The 23,958-nt window shown below is 40.3% G+C and overlaps 1 protein-coding gene and 1 non-coding gene across 5 annotated transcripts in view; one reads left to right on the top strand and one right to left on the bottom strand.

The window, feature by feature from the left end:
* Nucleotides 1-11,493: 11,493 nt before the first annotated feature.
* TRNAA-AGC (transfer RNA alanine (anticodon AGC)) lies at nt 11,494-11,566 on the bottom strand. Its single transcript has one exon. It is a non-coding gene; the product is annotated as a tRNA-Ala (tRNA).
* Nucleotides 11,567-13,020: 1,454 nt separating this feature from the next.
* Nucleotides 13,021-23,958, top strand: part of LOC128688425 (uncharacterized) — a 28,442-nt gene continuing 17,504 nt past the window's right edge. For 2 of the 4 annotated variants that reach the window (XM_070082477.1, XM_053776322.2), the window contains exon 1: nt 22,820-22,914. Coding sequence is in view for 1 of the 4 variants with exons in the window: in XM_053776321.2 (XP_053632296.1) it covers nt 22,905-22,914 (10 nt within the window). In the remaining 3 variants the exon portion in view is untranslated. Of the gene's footprint in view, nt 13,050-22,772; nt 22,915-23,958 lie in introns of those variants that run through there. The other 2 variants (XM_070082498.1, XM_053776321.2) reach the window with 2 other exon arrangements.

Genomic DNA, 23,958 nt, shown 5'->3' with positions numbered 1-23,958 from the left:
TGGAGGCCAGGAGGGTCAGGGGAGACATGATAACGACATATAAAATACTGCGCGGAATAGACGAGGTGGACAAAGACGGGATGTTCCAGAGATGGGACACAGACACAAGAGGTCACAATTGGAAGTTGAAGACTCAGATGAATCAAAGGGATGTTAGGAAGTATTTCTTCAGTCATAGAGTAGTCAGGCCATGGAATAGCCTAGAAAGTGATGTGGTGGAGGCAGGAACCATACATAGTTTTAAGGTGAGGTATGATAGAGCTCATGGGGCAGGGAGAGAGAGGACCTAGTAGCAATCAGCGAAGAGGCGGGGCCAGGAGCTGTGAATCGACCCCTGCAACCACAAATAGGTGAGTACAAATAGGTGAGTACACACACACACACACACACACACACACACACACACACACATGCACATATGTGGTAATGCTTTATTTACAGCTAGCAAAGTCAGGGTATTTCTCCAGAATGGTCTGTAATATACCACTGTGGATAAAATACTTAGCCATTTCTTGAACACTTCTGAGTGAGTTGTTTCTAAATTCATTAATTTTATCGCACTCCAGTACATAATGACGCAGGGTGTGACAATAATCCATCTGGCAAAGTTTACATTTCGTTTGGTCTACATCTGGTGGTGGTGATTTAACCTGCCAAAGATACTTGTAACCCAGCCGGTGCCGGGCGGTAGTGACATCCAAGAGTCTGCTTATTTTGTTGGATGCACCATAGACATGTGGCTCCTCCTATATGATAGAATGATGATAGATGGACTCACTGGTGTCAATCTCCCTGAGCCTTAAGTCCATAAAATTCAGCTGAAGTTCTTTTCGTATTATTGTTCTCAAACTACTACCTGACAAGCCAAGATTGTAATCTACTCCCTCTTTGAAAGCATACAGCTTAGCCAATTTATCAGTTCTATCATGCATCTGAAGACCAATGTGAGATGGAATCCACAGCATGTGCACTCTGACTCCACTGTCCACAATCCTACCATACCTGTGTCTGGCTTCTGACACAAGCATGCCACAATTTATGCTTAATGAGTTGAGAGCATTTATGGATGACAGAGAATCAGTTACAATTAAACTGTCAATCTTTGATACATAGATGCATTTCAGTGCAAGGAGTATGGCAAACAGTTCTGTCTGAAGGGTAGAGGCCCAATTATTGATGCGTGCTCCAATTTCTTTAAGAGAGCCATCACTCTGTACGACAACAGCAGCACTACCAGCTGCACCAGTGGATTGGTGAACAGAACCATCAACGTAAATAATTTGCGAGAGTGTGTGCTGTGTGACTAAGTTATCAATACAGCTTAAGGCCTCATGTTTGGCTTCAAGGCGAAGTTTTGGTTGTGATTTAAGAAGTAGTTTGGGGGGAAATGGAGGAATGGTAGTTTGGAATGGGGTAATATTCCATGGAGCGGAGAAGTGCCGCTGTTGCGTTACTTGACATAGATCATGTATCTGATTCATGCGGAGGTCGGTTCCAGTCTTTTCGATCCATCTGGAGGAGTGTTCACCAGTGCTGAGGAAAGTTTGGAGGGCTTCTGTGCAGGGGTTTGAATGAGCTTGCCTGAGCATATTAACCCCAATTAGGATATTTCTTTCAGTAACACGATATCTGATGCTTGGAATATCAAGTTCTTTTTGCATATTTAAAATTTTGGCAGTACGAGGGCATCCTAAAATGATCCTCATTGCTTCGTTCTGCAGTTTTTCCAGCCCTCCAAGCTTCCAGTCAGACACAAGAGCAAGTAGTGGCGCAGCATAATCAACCAATGATCTAATATAAGCAAGATACATCATTTTCACAATTTTAACATTAGCACCATACCTGGGGTGAAGCCCTGCCACAACTCTAAGTGCTCTTAGTCGTTCTTTGTATTGGCGACAAAGTCTTGTTACAACAGGTTCAAGTAGTGGAACCTCAAAGCCTAGCTAGATACCTGTATCTGCTTACATATTCTAGAAGAGACCCATCATGCAATTGGATCTGACGAACTGTGCCTCTCTGTCGAGGAGGACGCCTATTGAGTATCTTTGTTTTATCAGTAGAGATTATCAACCCCAGGTCCTGACACGAGGCTAGTACATGATTAAGAATGTTTTGGTGTTGGAGAATCCGGTGGTGTGAATCATTATATCATCAGCAAAACTAATCACATAACTATGGGGCTGACTAGGCATAGCATTAAGTAATGCATTAATTAGAATATTGAACAGTGTGGAACTGAGCACACCTCCCTGTGGGGTTCCTAATTCAAAGTCTTTAGTTACACTTCTATGTCCCTGGAACAACACAGACGATTTTCTGTTGGACAGGTAGCCTTTAATCCAGCGGAGAAGCCATCCTCCAACATCCATTCTGGCAAGTTCACTAATTATTACATGTCGGTTGGCTACATCGAAAGCGGATTTAAGGTCAAGGAAGGTAGTGTAGGAGCTGTCAGTGTGCAGGGTGAGAAAGGTGGCTATGCAATGATGCACACCCCTTCCATGCATGAAACCATGTAACCGGGGAGACAAAAATTGTTTGATTCTGTACATGAGACGATTAAGAATCATTCTCTCAAATGTTTTACACAAGCAGCTAGTAAGAGATATTGGGCGAAATGCATTTTGTTGATTGGGCTTAGGAATTGGAATGATGAGGCTGTTGGTCCAAGATTGAGGGAGCTCCCCAGTTACATAGCTCATGTTATATAATTCAAGTAATGGATTACCTGGTACTCGACACAGCAATCTGAGTATGTTGTAAGTAATACCATCCTCACCAGGCGACGTGGAGTTGCCCTTAGTTAGCGCTGCATCAAGTTCATAATTAGTGAAAGGAATGTTGCAATCATCTGCCTTACTGAGCATAAAGCAAACAAGTCTCTCCCTTGCATCATATTTATCATTTAATTTTGCCCGTGTGGTACTGGGAAGATTGTCATAGCTAGATGTAGCAGCCCAAGCACTGACTAACTCATTCGCCCTATGCAAGGGATGAGGGTGCGCGATCTGCCCAGTTCGTTTACCCTTAATTCTATTTATGTCCCTCCATGCCCGGCTAAGTGGGGTGTGAGCATTAAGACCGTTGACAAATTTTTCCCAGTCGGTTTGCCGCAGCTCTGTCATACGCTCTCTGGCAGCAGCAAGGGCAGTTTGGAAGAGCCTCAGCATTCCAGGGGTACGATGTTTTCTATAGGCTAGGCCTAGTCTGCGAGCAGTACGTTTCAGTGTACGAAGTTTAGAATCATTGTAATAAGTATGGTTTTTGAAGGAGGTATGATTATTACGGAAGTTTTTTGGGTTTAGAGTACCAAGAGGTTGCAGTTGCGGCTCTAAGTAGTTCTGAATACTGCTCACAAGATCATTGTTAAAGGTCTCTACAGAGGAACACTCATAGGAATTATACCAGTCAGTCACATGTGCAACAAAGTCATCATGCTGATCTGTGGGAACATTAAAACGTTTCCGTTTGAATATCCCACCAGGAAGGATAGTATTACCAATATCTAGAGAGGTTAGCCTAGGGAAATGATCAGACGCTATATCTGTTACAATGGAAGACTCACAGCTGGCAGAAGTAATGTTGAAGCCCAGGCACAGATCAAGGATGCCTCCATAGATATGTGTGGGTTCAAGGTCACCTACAATTTGGACATTATCATGACTGTTTAAGAGTGACAACAGTTGATTGCCATTACGATTACCAAACTGTGAGTTTCCAATGCTTTTGTGTCTCGCATTGTAATCGCCAATAATAAGAGTAGGCTCAGAACGAGCACAAGTTGGGAGCTCCAAGTAATTAAATTTATCAGCAGGAGCATACAAGTTAAATATGTTGAGAGCAGAGTTCCATATATAAATCCTAACACCGTGATATTGTAGCCCCTCTGTTTTCTTGTGTGCAAGAAGTTGATGGGGAAGTGATTTTTTAATATATAGAACACAAGAGTTAGTAGATTTGAGGTTATATGCAACAAATGATGGTAATTTAGGGGGTTGGGATTTTTCAGGGACTCTGCACTCTTGTAGACACACAACATCAATGGGTTCGGTGGTTACTTTATGATGAAGTTCAGGAAGTCTTTTTCTAAGTGATGCAATGTTCCAGCTTAATATAGAAAGTTTATACGAGTTTTGATCCATTATAGTAGTCCTGGGATCTTGTTGAGTTTCTCAGCATAATGAAAAAATTGTTCATATGAATAGCAGACCTTATCAATGTCAACAGTGCTACCCTTGTCCATGAGTTTTGTAAGTGCACCTCCAGTTGTAAGGCCTCGTGGGAGTCTTCGTAAACCCAGAGCAAGACGCTGTTTATGTGTGAATGTATGATAGGTGACACCACCACTCACATTCCCTCCTCCACTAACATTACACGCAACACTACAACTGTCATCACCAGCGCCACTACCAACATTGTGTTCATTACATTTGTCAACAGTATTGTATTCAACATTAATGTCTATGTGACTAACCTCATCACACTCTGCACCACCACTTATATTATGCTCATCACTATTACTAACATTATAGACACCACCACTCTCATCACACTCTTCACCACCACTTAAATTACGCTCATCACTATTACTAACATTATAGACACCACCGCTCTCATCACACTCTTCACCACCACTTAAATTATGCTCATCACTATTACTAACATTATAGACACCATTGCCCTCATCACACTCTTCACCACCACTTATATTACGGTCATCACTATTACTAACATCATTGACACCATAGCCTTCGTTATGATGCTCACTACAGTTATCAACACAAGTATTATAGTGTAATGAGCAATTCACACTTCCACACCCGGTCACAACTGTAGTGAGTTATTGGTGCAAATATTGATTGTTGAGACACACACACACACACACACACACACACACATACAAATTCATACACACACACACACATAAACACACACACACACACACACACACACACACACACACACACACACACACACACACACACACAGGAGCTTGGACTCGACCCCTGCAATCTCAACTAGGTAAGTGCACACACACATACACACACACACACACACACACACACAAACACACACACACACACACACACACACACACACACACACACACACATCACACATGTGGTAATGCTTTATTTACAGCTAGCAAAGTCAGGGTATTTCTCCAGAATGGTCTGCAATATACCCCTGTGGATAAAGTACTTTGCCATTTCTTGAACATTTCTGAGCGAGTTGTTTCTAAATTCATTAATTTTATCACACTCCAGTACATAATGACGCAGGGTGTGACAATAGTCCATCTGGCAAAGTTTACATTTCGTTTGGTCTACATCTGGTGGTGGTGATTTAACCTGCCAAAGATACTTGTAACCCAGCCGGAGCCGGGCAGTAGTGACATCCAAGAGTCTGCTTATTTTCTTGGATGCACCATAGACATGTGGCTCCTCCTGCATGATAGAATGATGATAGATGGACTCACTGGTGTCAATCTCCCTGAGCCTTAAGTCCATAAAATTCAGTTGAAGTTCTTTTCGTATTATTGTTTTCAAACTATTACCTGACAAGCCAAGATTGTAATCTACTTCCTCTTTGAAAGCATACAGATTAGCCAATTTATCAGTTCTATCATGCACCTGAAGACCAATGTGAGATGGAATCCACAGCATGTGCACTCTGACTCCACTGTCCACAATCCTACCATACCTGTGTCTGGCTTCTGACACAAGCATGCAACAATTTATGCTTAATGAGTTGAGAGCATTTATGGATGACAAAGAATCAGTTACAATTAAACTGTCAATCTTTGATACATAGATGCATTTCAGTGCAAGGAGTATGGCAAACAGTTCTGTCTGAAGGGTAGAGGTCCAATTATTGATGCGTGCTCCAATTTCTTTAAGAGAGCCATCACTCTGTACGACAACAGCAGCACTACCAGCTGCACCAGTGGATTGGTGAACAGAACCATCAGCGTAAATAATTTGCGAGAGTGTGTGCTGTGTGACTAAGTTATCAATACAGCTTAAGGCCTCATGTTTGGCTTCAAGGCGAAGTTTTGGTTGTGATTTAAGAAGTAGTTTGGGGGGAAATGGAGGAATGGTAGTTTGGAATGGGGTAATATTCCATGGAGCGGAGAAGTGCCGCTGTTGCCTTACTTGACATAGATCATGTATCTGATTCATGCGGAGGTCGGTTCCAGTTTTTTCGATCCATCTGGAGGAGTGTTCACCAGTGCTGAGGAAAGTTTGGAGGGCTTCTGTGCAGGGGTTTGAATGAGCTTGCCTGAGCATATTAACCCCAATTAGGATATTTCTTTCAGTAACACGATCTCTGATGCTTGGAATATCAAGTTCTTTTTGCATATTTAAAATTTTGGCAGTACGAGGGCATCCTAAAATGATCCTCATTGCTTCGTTCTGCAGTTTTTCCAGCCCTCCAAGCTTCCAGTCAGACACAAGAGCAAGTAGTGGCGCAGCATAATCAACCAATGATCTAATATAAGCAAGATACATCATTTTCACAATTTTAACATTAGCACCATACCTGGGGTGAAGCCCTGCCACAACTCTAAGTGCTCTTAGTCGTTCTTTGTATTGGCGACAAAGTCTTGTTACAACAGGTCCAAGTAGTGGAACCTCAAAACCTAGATACCTGTATCTGCTTACATATTCTAGAAGAGACCCATCATGCAATTGGATCTGACGAACTGTGCCTCTCTGTCGTGGGGGACGCCTATTGAGTATCTTTGTTTTATCAGTAGAGATTATCAACCCCAGGTCCTGACACGAGGCTAGTACATGATTAAGAATGTTTTGGGTGTTGGAGAATCCGGTGGTGTGAATCATTATATCATCAGCAAAATTAATCACATAATGATGGGGCTCACTAGGCATAGCATTAAGTAATCCATTAATTAGAATATTGAACAGTGTGGGACTGAGCACACCTCCCTGTGGGGTTCCTAATTCAAAGTCTTTAGTTACACTTCTATGTCCCTGGAACAACACAGACGATTTTCTGTTGGACAGGTAGCCTTTAATCCAGCTGAGAAGCCATCCTCCAACATCCATTCTGGCAAGTTCACTAATTATTACATGTCGGTTGGCTACATCGAAAGCGGATTTAAGGTCAAGGAAGGTAGTGTATGAGCTGTCAGTGTGCAGGGTGAGAAAGGTGGCTATGCAATGATGCACGCTCTTTCCATGCATGAAACCATGTAACCGGGCAGACAAAAATTGTTTGATTCTGTACATGAGACGATTAAGAATCATTCTCTCAAATGTTTTACACAAGCAGCTAGTAAGAGATATTGGGCGAAATGCATTTTGTTGATTGGGCTTAGGAATTGGAATGATGAGGCTGTTGGTCCAAGATTGAGGGAGCTCCCCAGTTACATAGCTCATGTTATATAATTCAAGTAATGGATTACCTGGTACTCGACACAGCAATCTGAGTATGTTGTAAGTAATACCATCCTCACCAGGCGACGTGGAGTTGCCCTTAGTTAGTGCTGCATCAAGTTCATAATTAGTGAAAGGAATGTTGCAATCATCTGCCTTGCTGAGCATAAAGCAAACAAGTCTCTCCCTTGCATCATATTTGTCATTTAATTTTGCCTGTGTGGTACTGGGAAGATTGTCATAGCTAGATGTAGCAGCCCAAGCACTGACTAACTCATTCGCCCTATGTAAGGGATGAGGGTGCGCGATCTGCCCAGTTCTGTTACCCTTAATTCTATTTATGTCCCTCCAAGCCCGGCTAAGTGGGGTGTGAGCATTAAGACCGTTGACAAAATTTTCCCAGTCTGTTTGCCGCAGCTCTGTCATATGCTCTCTGGCAGCAGCAAGGGCAGTTTGGAAGAGCCTCAGCATTCCAGGGGTACGATGTTTTCTATAGGCTAGGCCTAGTCTGCGAGCAGTACGTTTCAGTGTACAAAGTTTAGAATCATTGTAATAAGTATGGTTTTTGAAGGAGGTATGATTATTATGGAAGTTTGTTATATTCTAATCCGAAACCAAATTACAACCCTGATGATTTCATAGCAACTCGTACCAGCTTAGCTCAAAGTGTTTTTAGAAGAATCCGTGAAACACTTCATAAATCAACAGCAGAATTTACAAGAGTCGCAAACACTCGAGCAAAGCCATCCAAAATCAAAGTAGGTTCGAGAGTTATGCTGACTAACTTTAACAAAACGTCTGCAATGCCAAAGCTTGATCAAAAGTTTGTTGGTCCTTATCGAGTAGTTGAACATCTCACTGGTAATAAGTATAAGGTTAGAGAAATTAGTACTGGTCAGTATAAAGAATCACATTTAGATCATATGAAGTTAGTATGTGATGATAATGATGTTCCAACCCAGACTAATGTGACAGACTCTGACAATCCTCCTGACCCTGTACTCTCTTCCTCTGACACTCAGTCAGACAATCAACCTGAATGTCGTTATTCCCTACGTACACGACACGTATTGAGAAATCCTCAAGTATCATTTGTAACTACCAATTCAGATTTGCCTCAAATACAGCATGAGTTAGCCAGTGCTACAGAGTTTGATCCTCCCAGAGATGACACCCATTCTGCATATGTCAATCTCACCCTAGCGGAGTTGGGGTTAATTGTAAATAACCTGTATAGATGAATAATTACAGTATCAACTTATCAGTATTCAAGAATTTTTTTTTTGTGTTCACGTTCTCTCCGAATTCTGAGAGTTAACAGTCTAGATTTGAGTGCACCGAATCTTCCTTTATGTTAAACACTTCTTTCTTTGTATATATTCCTTCCTCAGAATCCGTAGATCACATGAATACAGATCGATCGATCAAATTTTTTTTTATCACTTCTATTGTGTAATCTCAACGTTGAGTTTCATTCGATGAGTTGTGCTATATTATACCTTGTATTGCATTACAGTTTCAGTTACGTAAGCTTCCATTCCAATGTTCTACTTATGTATATTATAATGTTAAATTGTTGTGTACTTTGACATTGTATAGAATCAGCCCAAGCAGTATACCTGCCATCTCTAGTTTGTATTAGTTGTATGTCGGGACGACATACGTTAGCGTCGCCGAGCTCTCAGTAGTAGTACCAGTTTCTAGTAACCAGTGTACCAGTAGATGACTCACTACCAACCGTCTCTGAGTGAATCACTGACTGTATTCATATTGCTACTGACCATAGCAGGATTTCAAACACCACCTCACCCATAGACACTGGTGGGTCAGTCAGTCATAGTTAGGCAGCAGAGAGAGACAGGACGGCTGTTGGCGTTTCCCACACTATCCGTTATATGTACTACCAGCCTACGTGAGTATTTTTACCCTATCCACGTTTTCGAAACCCACATGACAACTACTGTGCAATCTACATCTACAGGACCTTAAACTCCAATATCAACCTTGACCTAAAACGCTTTCTTGATAGTTGTGACAGAACCCACAGGCATAACACCAGACACAAACATCTCTACGACATTCCCCGTGTCCGACTAAACCTTTACAAAAATTCAATGTATGTCAAAGGCCCTAAAATCTGGAACACCCTACCTGAGAACTCTAGAACTGCAGACACATTCATCACCTTTAAAACTACCATTAGAAAACATCATATCTCCCTGATACTCCCCATCAACTAACTCCACGAATACCACCTAGTGGTTCACACTTACACTCACTCACCCATTTGACCATAAACAGAAATATTAATCTCAATCTTAAAATAATGAATCCTATGATACTCCAATACTGCAATACTCCAATACTCCAATACGTGCAATTGCATTAAGTTTTATAACCTGCATGAACTGTATCACTGTAGGCAACAAGAGCATTTCACCCCTCCATGGAAGATGTGTTCATTTAATATCACATACCTACAAGTCCCTCCCAAGAAGCTCATTGCTAGTAATCCCTTCCTTAAATCTCTTGTTAGAGCAACTGCTCAAGAAGAAATTTTTCGCCTAGCTGGTAGTAATAAGTTATCACAAGTTATATACACTGATGGATCTAAACAGGAGTCTTCTGGCAGGGCTGCATCTGCTCTTGTTGCCACCTCCCTAGTTAAGAACGATAATAAATTTGTTGAGTTAGGCATAAGAATTAACAACTGGGCGTCTACACTGCAAACTGAATTGTTTGCAATCCTAATGGCGCTAAAGCTAACCTATGACACTGAGCTTGACTCTATCATCATTACTGATTCTATGTCATCATTGAAGGCTCTTGGCTCATATAATGACTCCAACAACATGCTCATTGGGGAAGCCAGGTATAGATACTCAAAAATTAGGGACAAAGGAATTAATGTACAATTGCTTTGGATCCCATCACACCTTGGATTACTCCTTCATGATAAAGTTGATATGTTAGCCAAGAAGAGTATCCAGAAGGAGAACGTAGAATATAACTTTGGTATAACTGTGTCTAGCATTAGGAATAATATTAGGAGAGAAGTAAATAATGAAGATGATTGTTATAGGAATGCAGTTAGAAGCCTGAGTAGATCTATAACCCACTATGATAACATGAACGTAGATAAGTATGTTTATGGAGCAACTTGCAATGTGAACAGACTGACTGATGTTGTAGTGGCCAGGCTTAGGCTTGGTTACAAGTACTTCTGGCAGTTTGGGAGACACACAGATGATGATCAAACTAAATGTAAATTATGTGATCAGGCATATGGTCACTCTCTTGAACACTATGTGCTTAATTGTCCACTTATTGAGGAATACAGAGACAGACAGTATAATAACCTATGTGACATGTCAAGATATCTTATTAATGAAAATAAGATACCAGATATACTAAGCAAATTTCCTAAATTTGCTTGTAACAGATAAGTGAACTATAGATATGTAGATATAAATCCATATGTATTCCTGTTAACCCTTTGGGGCCTAGTTCCTAGGCCTTTTGTGTATCCACATGCTCTCGCGCTACCGTCCACAGGATGGATATGGGGTGCACAATAAACTAGCCACTTCGGTGGCAAAATCTAAAATCCAATACTGAAACTATGTACTGTGCCAAAACAAAAGCATTCACATTGCTAAACTCACAAACTAGTATTTAGTCACTTAGCCATAATACCAACTTACCTCATAATTTGTAATATTTTAAAATAAAGAATTAAACTAAGTCTGCCCGAAATGCCTAGCCATGCTAGGCGTTCTAGTGGTACACTCTGTAATCATTATTTAACTACATGTAAACCACACAATAACCAAATTCTGTAAATTCAACATTGTAATCCTTATAGAGAATAAACTTTGAATTGAATTGAATTGAATATGGGGCCTAGTTCCTAGGCCTTTTGTGTATCCATATGCTCTCGCGCTACCGTCCACAGGATGGATATGGGGTGCACAATAAACTAGCCACTTCGGTGGCAAAATCTAAAATCTAAATCTAATCTCGCATAGGCCAGTAGGCCTGTTGCAGTATTCCTTCTTTCTTATGTTCTTATGTAAACAGAAAAGCCTAATGGAGATGCGGGGTATCGATCCCCGTGCCTCTCACATGCTAAGCGAGCGCTCTACCATCTGAGCTACATCCCCGATGTTCGCTGGGTGCTTATTAAGTAGTTACTTGTGAGATACCAATGTCTACCACGTTGCTGGAGTCATAGAAAATGTTCGTAAAGTTCTTAGAGAAACGTAAGTATCAGACGTCATAAGCTAAACTTTATCAGATTAGTAAGTTTTATTTTTTGGTAATCGATACATAGCAAATATTAGTTTATTTTAAATAACCATGAGGTCACACAAATGGTATTAGCTGGTTAATGGGTGTTAAAGCTTGTCGACTAGTGTTTACTGACGCGGGTTATATGATGACCCACTGCTGGAGCTTTTGGTCATGTGACAGAGGACTTCCGCTGGCTTACCGGTCCACCTCTTTAAAAATCATGGATATTATTATAACCATTCTTAGATCTTTTCATAACCAGTCAAGGACACTTTAATCTCTTTAACAGGGATTACAGTAAACTGTCACACCTGGAGAGGGTTTCGGGGGTCAACGTCCCCCGCGGCCCGGCCTGTGACCAGGCCTCATGGTGGATCAAGGTCTGATCAACCAGGCCTGTGACCAGGCCTCATGGTGGATCAAGGTCTGATCAACCAGGCCTTTACTGTTGGTCGCACGTAAACCCGGCTGATTAGGTACTGACTTTAGGTGCCTGTCCAAAACCTTCTCGAAGACAGCCAAGGGTCTATTGGTAATCCCCTTTATGTATGCTAGGAGGCATTATTATTATAATTAGTATTATGTATTCCTGAGTGAAAGCCTTGAAGTAATTGCCTGATACCTTCTTTTATTTTCCGTCCAATTTTTTATTATCATCGTTCATTACAGAAGGTCTCAATCGACTAGCTTCAAATTTTCAACGCTGGTGTATGATAATTAGGGCAAATCTCATGTAATTATTGCGTTGTGCAGGTGCCCTATAACGAAAGTCGTAAACAAAATTCGCAGTCTCGAAACACACTTACCTATTGTGTTACCATCGGTGAGAAAAATCAGCAGTTGTCTAGAACCCACACGGCGGATGTTGGGAAGCTGATCCCACCCTGACTTTCCAGTCCAAGATCTCTAAGGTCCATTAACTTTCAAAAGCCTCTGCTGTTTGGCTTCGAACGTTGAAAATAAGGTGCTTCCTACTTTGAGGAAGGCAGAGAGTGAAATCAAAATGAGTAGATGCATATGTGCTGGTGTATATTTTAGTATATGGGTCTGAGATAGCAAGAGAGTGCTTCTTAAGTTTGTATTCAAATCTGGTGTGTCTTCGAGGAAGGTTTAAATTAGTTTTTTACTGTGGATGTTTTAACTTGCCATTTTTATTGAAGAAATTGGGATGCTATTGTGGAAAATTTTTGATTTTCCGAAGCTATAGCACCTAATAGGTGTTTAATGTGTCGATATGAGTCAAAAATGTATTTGACAATAGGATAGAACCAAGAGTTCCCTTTGCGCATGCGCGGATGTGCGGGGGTATAGGTCGACTCGGGCCATGGGGGAGGCAGCAGTGTTTTGAATGTGGTGAGGAGGCTGGTAAAGCATGGAACCAGGAAATTGGCATTCACGGCGGCCTAAGGATTAATATAGGCCTCAATTCATAATAGGAAGTGTCGTGACTGTCCCTAGTGAAGAGTGAGGGAACGTGATTTACGGGACCACCGTAAAAAGGTGGTAAAATTAGTGAATAATGGTTCGACCGGGTGTGACTGGTGCACGGCCATGGTGTGTGTGTCCAGGGGAAATACCCGTGAGTTAATCCTTACTCATCGGCCTCAGATCTTAATGGAGTGACCTCTAATGTGTATAATGATTATGAGACGTTAAATCGTCTTGTAAATGGTAATGTAATCAGTGATAATAACATTAAGTTAAGAGAATGCGGGATGTGAAATAGATCGCCCTGCTCCGAGTGAACGCGTGATTATCATATCGAGGATAGTGAAGTTTTATGGTATCACGACTTCTAAACCGGGACAAACCAACGGATACCTCGTCCACCTCGTCCTGCTGGAATAAGAACCATGTCGGTGTGGCGGGACGTCGAAATGAGATGGTGAATGGAGGAAATAAGGAGCATCAATCACCCCCAGTTAAGTAACCCTTCTAGTTATAACAGACTGATACTGGCCAGTTAGGTATGTTTTAATTGGATAGGTTAAGGGTGATCCAGCCACATCAAGTGACCACCAGGGAATATCTGGTAAGTGGTGGGATTATGTACAAATGTTTTTCCTTGATGGATGTATCCATGTGTATCCTACCCCCCCCTTCATTCAGTTAAACTAATATAATCTATACAGTCCACAATTAATTAATAGCGCCGTGTTTGAGGGTGCTACCCAATTTATACTGGTCTCGGATAGATGTGGACAAGATTGTGAGGGTCGAGGGGCCACCTGTAGTGACCAGAGGTGGTTAAGTTTTCTCACATGTCTACACGGGGTGACTACGTTAAACAATATGGTTGTCTCCCAATGAGATTACTTGTATGTATATAATGTTGAGGTACATACAGGTAAGCACCCAATAAAATTTTCCACAGCTATTGTCAATGTGATAATTTGTGAATACTTCTGCTGATTTGTTATATATATATATATATATATATATATATATATATATATATATATATAGATATATATATATATATATATATATATATATATATATATATATATATATATATATTTTTTTTTTTTTTTATTATCACACCGGCCGATTCCCACCAAGGCAGGGTGGCCCGAAAAAGAAAAACTTTCACCATCATTCACTCCATCACTGTCTTGCCAGAAGGGTGCTTTACACTACAGTTTTTAAACTGCAACATTAACACCCCTCCTTCAGAGTGCAGGCACTGTACTTCCCATCTCCAGGACTCAAGTCCGGCCTGCCGGTTTCCCTGAATCCCTTCATAAATGTTACTTTGCTCACACTCCAACAGCACGTCAAGTATTAAAAACCATTTGTCTCCATTCACTCCTATCAAACACGCTCAAGCATGCCTGCTGGAAGTCCAAGCCCCTCGCACACAAAACCTCCTTTACCCCCTCCCTCCAACCCTTCCTAGGCCGACCCCTACCCCGCCTTCCTTCCACTACAGACTGATACACTCTTGAAGTCATTCTGTTTCGCTCCATTCTCTCTACATGTCCGAACCACCTCAACAACCCTTCCTCAGCCCTCTGGACAACAGTTTTGGTAATCCCGCACCTCCTCCTAACTTCCAAACTACGAATTCTCTGCATTATATTCACACCACACATTGCCCTCAGACATGACATCTCCACTGCCTCCAGCCTTCTCCTCGCTGCAACATTCATCACCCACGCTTCACACCCATATAAGAGCGTTGGTAAAACTATACTCTCATACATTCCCCTCTTTGCCTCCAAGGACAAAGTTCTTTGTCTCCACAGACTCCTAAGTGCACCACTCACTCTTTTTCCCTCATCAATTCTATGATTCACCTCATCTTTCATAGACCCATCCGCTGACACGTCCACTCCCAAATATCTGAATACGTTCACCTCCTCCATACTCTCTCCCTCCAATCTGATATTCAATCTTTCATCACCTAATCTTTTTGTTATCCTCATAACCTTACTCTTTCCTGTATTCACCTTTAATTTTCTTCTTTTGCACACCCTACCAAATTCATCCACCAATCTCTGCAACTTCTCTTCAGAATCTCCCAAGAGCACAGTGTCATCAGCAAAGAGCAGCTGTGACAACTCCCACTTTGTGTGTGATTCTTTATCTTTTAACTCCACGCCTCTTGCCAAGACCCTCGCATTTACTTCTCTTACAACCCCATCTATAAATATATTAAACAACCACGGTGACATCACACATCCTTGTCTAAGGCCTACTTTTACTGGGAAAAAATTTCCCTCTTTCCTACATACTCTAACTTGAGCCTCACTATCCTCGTAAAAACTCTTCACTGCTTTCAGTAACCTACCTCCTACACCATACACTTGCAACATCTGCCACATTGCCCCCCTATCCACCCTGTCATACGCCTTTTCCAAATCCATAAATGCCACAAAGACCTCTTTAGCCTTATCTAAATACTGTTCACTTATATGTTTCACTGTAAACACCTGGTCCACACACCCCCTACCTTTCCTAAAGCCTCCTTGTTCATCTGCTATCCTATTCTCCGTCTTACTCTTAATTCTTTCAATTATAACTCTACCATACACTTTACCAGGTACACTCAACAGACTTATCCCCCTATAATTTTTGCACTCTCTTTTATCCCCTTTGCCTTTATACAAAGGAACTATGCATGCTCTCTGCCAATCCCTAGGTACCTTACCCTCTTCCATACATTTATTAAACAATTGCACCAACCACTCCAAAACTATATCCCCACCTGCTTTTAACATTTCTATCTTTATCCCATCAATCCCGGCTGCCTTACCCCCTTTCATTTTACCTACTGCCTCACGAACTTCCCCCACACTCACAACTGGCTCTTCCTCACTCCTACAAGATGTTATTCCTCCTTGCCCTATACACGAAATCACAGCTTCCCTATCTTCATCAACATTTAACAATTCCTCAAAATATTCCTTCCATCTTCCCAATACCTCTAACTCTCCATTTAATAACTCTCCTCTCCTATTTTTAACTGACAAATCCATTTGTTCTCTAGGCTTTCTTAACTTGTTAATCTCACTCCAAAACTTTTTCTTATTTTCAACAAAATTTGTTGATAACATCTCACCCACTCTCTCATTTGCTCTCTTTTTACATTGCTTCACCACTCTCTTAACCTCTCTCTTTTTCTCCATATACTCTTCCCTCCTTGCATCACTTCTACTTTGTAAAAACTTCTCATATGCTAACTTTTTCTCCCTTACTACTCTCTTTACATCATCATTCCACCAATCGCTCCTCTTCCCTCCTGCACCCACTTTCCTGTAACCACAAACTTCTGCTGAACACTCTAACACTACATTTTTAAACCTACCCCATACCTCTTCGACCCCATTGCCTATGCTCTCATTAGCCCATCTATCCTCCAATAGCTGTTTATATCTTACCCTAACTGCCTCCTCTTTTAGTTTATAAACCTTCACCTCTCTCTTCCCTGATGCTTCTATTCTCCTTGTATCCCATCTACCTTTTACTCTCAGTGTAGCTACAACTAGAAAGTGATCTGATATATCTGTGGCCCCTCTATAAACATGTACATCCTGAAGTCTACTCAACAGTCTTTTATCTACCAATACATAATCCAACAAACTACTGTCATTTCGCCCTACATCATATCGTGTATACTTATTTATCCTCTTTTTCTTAAAATATGTATTACCTATAACTAAACCCCTTTCTATACAAAGTTCAATCAAAGGGCTCCCATTATCATTTACACCTGGCACCCCAAACTTACCTACCACACCCTCTCTAAAAGTTTCTCCTACTTTAGCATTCAAGTCCCCTACCACAATTACTCTCTCACTTGGTTCAAAGGCTCCTATACATTCACTTAACATCTCCCAAAATCTCTCTCTCTCCTCTGCATTCCTCTCTTCTCCAGGTGCATACACGCTTATTATGACCCACTTCTCGCATCCAACCTTTACTTTAATCCACATAATTCTTGAATTTACACATTCATATTCTCTTTTCTCCTTCCATAACTGATCATTTAACATTACTGCTACCCCTTCCTTTGCTCTAACTCTCTCAGATACTCCAGATTTAATCCCATTTATTTCCCCCCACTGAAACTCTCCTACCCCCTTCAGCTTTGTTTCGCTTAGGGCCAGGACATCCAACTTCTTTTCATTCATAACATCAGCAATCATCTGTTTCTTGTCATCCGCACTACATCCACGCACATTTAAGCAACCCAGTTTTATAAAGTTTTTCTTCTTCTCTTTTTTAGTAATTGTATACAGGAGAAGGGGTTACTAGCCCATTGCTCCCGGCATTTTAGTCGCCTCATACGACACGCATGGCTTACGGAGGAAAGATTCTTTTCCACTTCCCCATGGACAATAGAAGAAATAAAAAAGAACAAGAGCTATTTAGAAAAAGGAGAAAAACCTAGATGTATGTATATATATATATGCATATATATATATATATATATATATATATATATATATATATATATATATATATATATATATATATATATATATGTATGTATATATATATATATATATATATATATATATGTATGTATATATATATATATATATATATATATATGTATGTATATATATATATATATATATATATATATATATGTATATATATATATATATATATATATATATATATATATATATATATATATATTATATATATATATATATATATATATATATATATATATATATCATCCATGCTAATTTTTAACTGCATTAAAAGCTTATGCCACATTCTGCGCTGTTTCTATCGTGTACATTGAGGGTCAGGGAGCTGGGTTATTCAGTATGTATGTAGTACCTTTTCTTAGATCGCTCAGCGACCGAAATGCATTTAGTGTAGGCAACGTTTCGCCTGTGCAAGTCTTGTTGAAACGTGTAAATAAAAGTTTCTGTTACTGCAATTGGAGTTTATCTTTGTCTCCTCTCTTTCCATACTTCACTCGATGGAATGTGCAGTACTAGTTTAGTCCACAAAAAAAAAAATCCTAATAATTTTGTCTAAGCTTCGTAATTCTTAGTTTGAGACTTTTATGGACCATTTACCCATCCTGTGGACCATTTACCCATCCTGTGGACCTTTTACCCATCCTGTGGACCTTTTACCCACCCTGTGGACCTTTTACCCATCCTGTAGACCTTTTACCCATCCTGTGGACCTTTTACCCATCCTGTGGACCTTTTACTCATCCTGTGGACCTTTTACCCACTCTGTGGACCTTTTACCCACTCTGTGGACCTTTTACCCATCCTGTGGGCGATAGTCAAAAGATAGTGCCCAGTGATCCCTTGCATCACCAAGTGACGTTGGAAATAATTTGAGCGTTAAGCAAGTTGTTATTTAGGCTTGTATATATACCATACAATTATTCTTTTATTTTTTGCATCGAATTTTAGGGAACATAGATGTTATGGGCATATAAAAAAATATTATTTAGATTTAACCTAGGATTACCCAATAAAGTCAAACATGTGACTTATTTCCATTGAGATACCCGAGTCCCTCATAACCAGTCCCTGCTTGTCTACCTATAAATTTTTAAGAATTTTGAATTTGGGGGATCTGCACCGTCCTGGATTGTGTTAGTAAGTTTATTTAGACACAGATACACATATGTACAATTATCGTAGATAGTGTAAATTACCAAAAGAAACAGTCAGACTTATTTCCCAGTGAAATAATCTATTGTTTTTATTTCAAACACTTGATTTTTTTTTTAAGTTGCTGCTTCAGGATACCTGCAGTTTGCTTCGAGATGGGGAGAGCTTCTTCAGGATACACACAGGAGGGGTTGATTAGTGCTCCTACGTAGCCATGGTGTGGGGGGGATAGTCAAAATTATTATTATTATAATCAAAAAGAAGCGCTAAGCCACAAGGACTGTTAGGTAAGACACATATGCAACAGTTAGGTATCTTTATTATGAAACGTTTCGCCTACATACTATGGAACAATGCTCTTCTCCAGACTGAGGGACTGACCACCTCAAAACTTTAAGGGTGATGGACTGATTACATCGTCTTCAAGTATCTTCTGCTTCTATCAACTTTTCTGTACTTGACTGAAGAAGCCTACTGTGTAGGCGAAACGTTTCATAATAAAGATACCTAACTGTTGCATATGTGTCTTACCTAACAACCTGTCGGTATTTTATACCATTTTAATGTTCAATCTGTCAGACACTGCAACACAAGGGTATCTTGGTACAGACCTGCAATCAACTTCGACAACTTCCACTAGTGAGAGCGGCTGGATTTGAGAGGGACCTGACCTCTCAACATCTGAGTTCTTACCTCTCCTAGTGGCTTACGTCTCACCTCTTGGCGCTATAAAATGCTCCATCCTGTCACTTCATCTCCATATTGTTTCATACTATGGAACAATGCTCTTCTCCAGACTGAGGGACTGACCACCTCAAAACTTTAAGGGTGATGGACTGATTACATCGTCTTCAAGTATCTTCTGCTTCTATCAACTTTTCTGTACTTGACTGAAGAAGCCTACTGTGTAGGCGAAACGTTTCATAATAAAGATACCTAACTGTTGCATATGTGTCTTACCTAACAACCTGTCGGTATTATATACCATTTTAATGTTCAATCTGTCAGACACTGCAACACAAGGGTATCTTGGTACAGACCTGCAATCAACTTCGACAACTTCCACTAGTGAGAGCGGCTGGATTTGAGAGGGACCTGACCTCTCAATATCTGAGTTCTTACCTCTCCTAGTGGCTTACGTCTCACCTCTTGGCGCTATAAAATGCTCCATCCTGTCACTTCATCTCCATATTGTTTCATACTATGGAACAATGCTCTTCTCCAGACTGAGGGACTGACCACCTCAAAACTTTAAGGGTGATGGACTGATTACATCGTCTTCAAGTATCTTCTGCTTCTATCATATATATATTCAGTTAAAGAGAGAAATAAAAAAGGGAATTAGAAAAGCAAAAGGAGATTATGAGGTTAAAGTTGCAAGACAATCGAAGACTAACCCAAAAGGATTCTTTCAGGTTTACAGAAGTAAGACCAGGGACAGGATAGGCCCACTCAAAAGTTCCTCGGGTCAGCTCACTGACAGTGATAAGGAAATGTGTAGAATTTTTAACACATACTTCCTCTCAGTTTTTACACAGGAGGATACCAGCGATATTCCAGTAATGATAAATTATGTAGAACAGGACGAAAATAAACTGTGCACGATTAGGGTCACAAGTGACATGGTCCTTAGGCAAATAGATAAATTAAAACCTAACAAATCCCCAGGCCCTGATGAACTGTATGCAAGGGTTCTAAAGGAATGTAAAGAGGAGCTTAGCACACCTTTGGCTAATCTTTTCAACATATCACTACAAACTGGCATGGTGCCAGATAAGTGGAAAATGGCAAATGTGATACCTATTTTCAAAACAGGTGACAGGTCCTTAGCTTCGAACTATAGACCAATAAGCCTAACCTCCATAGTGGGAAAATTTATGGAATCAATAATTGCCGAGGCAGTTCGTAGCCACCTTGAAAAGCATAAATTAATCAACGAATCTCAGCATGGTTTTACAAAGGGGCGTTCCTGCCTTACGAATTTATTAACTTTTTTCACTAAGGTATTTGAGGAGGTAGATCATGGTAATGAATATGATATTGTGTATATGGACTTCAGTAAGGCTTTTGACAGGGTCCCACATCAGAGACTATTGAGGAAAATTAAAGCACATGGAATAGGAGGAGAAATTTTTTCCTGGATAGAGGCATGGTTGACAAATAGGCAGCAGAGAGTTTGCATAAATGGGGAGAAATCAGAGTGGGGAAGCGTCACGAGCGGTGTTCCACAGGGGTCAGTGTTGGGCCCCCTGCTGTTCACAATCTACATAAACGACATAGATGAGGGCATAAAGAGCGACATCGGCAAGTTTGCCGATGACACCAAAATAAGCCGTCGAATTCATTCTGAAGAGGACATTCGAGCACTCCAGGAAGATTTGAATAGACTGATGCAGTGGTCGGAGAAGTGGCAGATGCAGTTTAATATAGACAAATGCAAAGTTCTAAATGTTGGACAGGACAATAACCATGCCACATATAAACTAAATAATGTAGATCTTAATATTACGGATTGCGAAAAAGATTTAGGAGTTCTGGTTAGCAGTAATCTGAAACCAAGACAACAGTGCATAAGCGTTCGCAATAAAGCTAATAGAATCCTTGGCTTCATATCAAGAAGCATAAATAATAGGAGTCCTCAGGTTGTTCTTCAACTCTATACATCCTTGGTTAGGCCTCATTTAGATTATGCTGCACAGTTTTGGTCACCGTATTACGGCTACTGCAACTAACCCATCTCTTTGGGAAGGATCTACTTCCACTGGGGAATCCCGCCTACCAGTGACTGCCCTCGTCTGCTGCCCGTCCCTTCCACTGACGCCTATAAAAACGCCAGTCTTCTTGCCTTTGCTCCAGACTCTCCTCCACCACGATGCTGTGAACACTTTTCTGTACTTGACTGAAGAAGCCTACTGTGTAGGCGAAACGTTTCATAATAAAGATACCTAACTGTTGCATATGTGTCTTACCTAACAGCCTGTCGGTATTTTATACCATTTTAATGTTCGCCACAAGGACTATACAGCGCTGCTACAGGGGATAGTCAAAAAAATGGATCCAATCGTGTAATTACGATTTCATGAATCATGGATCCAGGGACTGGGTCACAAAATTTTGAGAGCTAAATAAGTTATTGTGGTAATGAACTATTTACATGTTTATATCTGGTTATAATTTTAATAAGCTATTTATGTGGACTTTAATTAGATCACAAGAATAGCTTAGTTGATAGTGGTCTGGTAGGCAGCGATCTCTTTTCACACGCTGAATCAGTGGTTCGATCCTTGGCAAGGGTAGAAACACTGGGCGTGTTTCCTTATACCTGTTGTCCCGTTCACCTAGCAAGTAGGTACCTGGGTGTTAGTCGACTACTTTGGGTTGCATCTTGGGGGACAAGATTAAGGACCCCAGTGGAAATAAAACAAACAGATCTTCGATGACGCACTGCCTTTCTTGGGTTATCCTGGGTGGCTAACCCTCTGGGGTTAAAAATCTAAACAAAATCTTATCACTCAGCTCTCACACTGAGATCTATGGTTCAATCCCCGGTACAGGTGGCAACATTGAGCATGTTCACCTAGCAGTTAATAGGTACCTGGGTGTTAGCAGACTGGTGTGGGTCGGATCCCAGGGAAGAAAATTAACCTAGGTTGACCGAAATGCCTTGCATAGCCAGGGGTTTTCTACATACATAGTATGTCACTGATGTGAGCTAGGTCTGTGTACGCTGTATCATGTACTTGTAGAAATAATGATCATCATTATTATTATTTTAGCAAGATGTGCTTGTAAATTTTCCTGCAGCTGCTACTGGAATCCCGTCACTGACTCTTATAGGGTGTCTGCGTGTCTTGCTTTCCAAAGACTTTCAGTGGCAAGGTTCACTTTTCCCTCTTAATTAGTATTTATTGAATTTTCTTTTAAAGAATATTTATTTCATTTACCGCCCATATTTGTGCAATATTTATACCCCAACACTGGAAAATAAGGCTTAAAACAACTTCTCACGTTGAAACCCTTAACAACAACAACAGAAGTAGTTTTACATATATTGCATGTGTTTTTGAAGACAAGAAGAGGAAGAAAACTATCATAGTACAGCTAGTCCATGGGAATAGGTGTGGCTCTTGTAACAAGTTTGTTTAGTAATACTGTTACAGGCAGTTTCAGCACTGATATGAACACCTCGGTGGCAGGAGGAGAGACTTATGAATTATTCTTAATTCAAATTCAATTCAATTCAAAGTTTATTCTCTATAAGGATTACAATGTTGAGTTTACAGAATTTGGTTATTGTGTGGTTTACATGTAGTAAAATACTAATTACAGAGTGTACCACTAGAACACCTAGCATGGCTAGGCATTTCGGGCAGACTTAGATTAATTCTTAACTTTAAAATATTACAAATTATGAGGTAAGTTGGTATTATGGCTAAGTGACTAAATACTAGTTTGTGAGTTTAGCAATGTGAATGCTTTTGTTTTGGCACAATATAATACATAGTATTGGAGTATCACAAGCCAACTTATGACTAGTTAGGATTCATTATTTTAAGATTGAGATTAATATATCTGTTTATGGTCAAATGGGTGAGTGAGTGTAAGTGTGAGTAATTGTAAGTCAGTTTATTTAGGTACATGTACACATAAGTTACGCAAGGTGTACGTAAGTTACACAATGTATACATAAGTTACACAAGGTACACATAAGTTACGCAAGGTGTACGTAAGTTACACAAGGTATACATAAGTTACACAAGGTACACATAAGTTACGCAAGGTGTACGTAAGTTACACAAGGTATACATAAGTTACACAAGGTATACATAAGTTACACAAGGTACAAATAAGTTACACAAGGTACACATAAGTTACACAAGGTACACATAAGTTACACAAGGTACAAATAAGTTACACAAAGTACACATAAGTTACACAAGGTACACATAAGTTACACAAGGTACACATAAGTTACACAAGGTACACATAAGTTACACAAGGTGCACATAAGTTACACAAGGTACACATAAGTTACACAAGGTACAAATAAGTTACACAAGGTACACATAAGTTACACAAGGTACACATAAGTTACACAAGGTACACATAAGTTACACAAGGTACACATAAGTTACACAAGGTACACATAAGTTACACAAGGT

The sequence above is a fragment of the Cherax quadricarinatus genome, chromosome 1 (genome assembly GCF_038502225.1).
Source record: "Cherax quadricarinatus isolate ZL_2023a chromosome 1, ASM3850222v1, whole genome shotgun sequence".
NCBI classification, from domain to species: domain Eukaryota; kingdom Metazoa; phylum Arthropoda; class Malacostraca; order Decapoda; family Parastacidae; genus Cherax; species Cherax quadricarinatus.
This window is presented reverse-complemented; position numbering and strand designations above follow the sequence as displayed.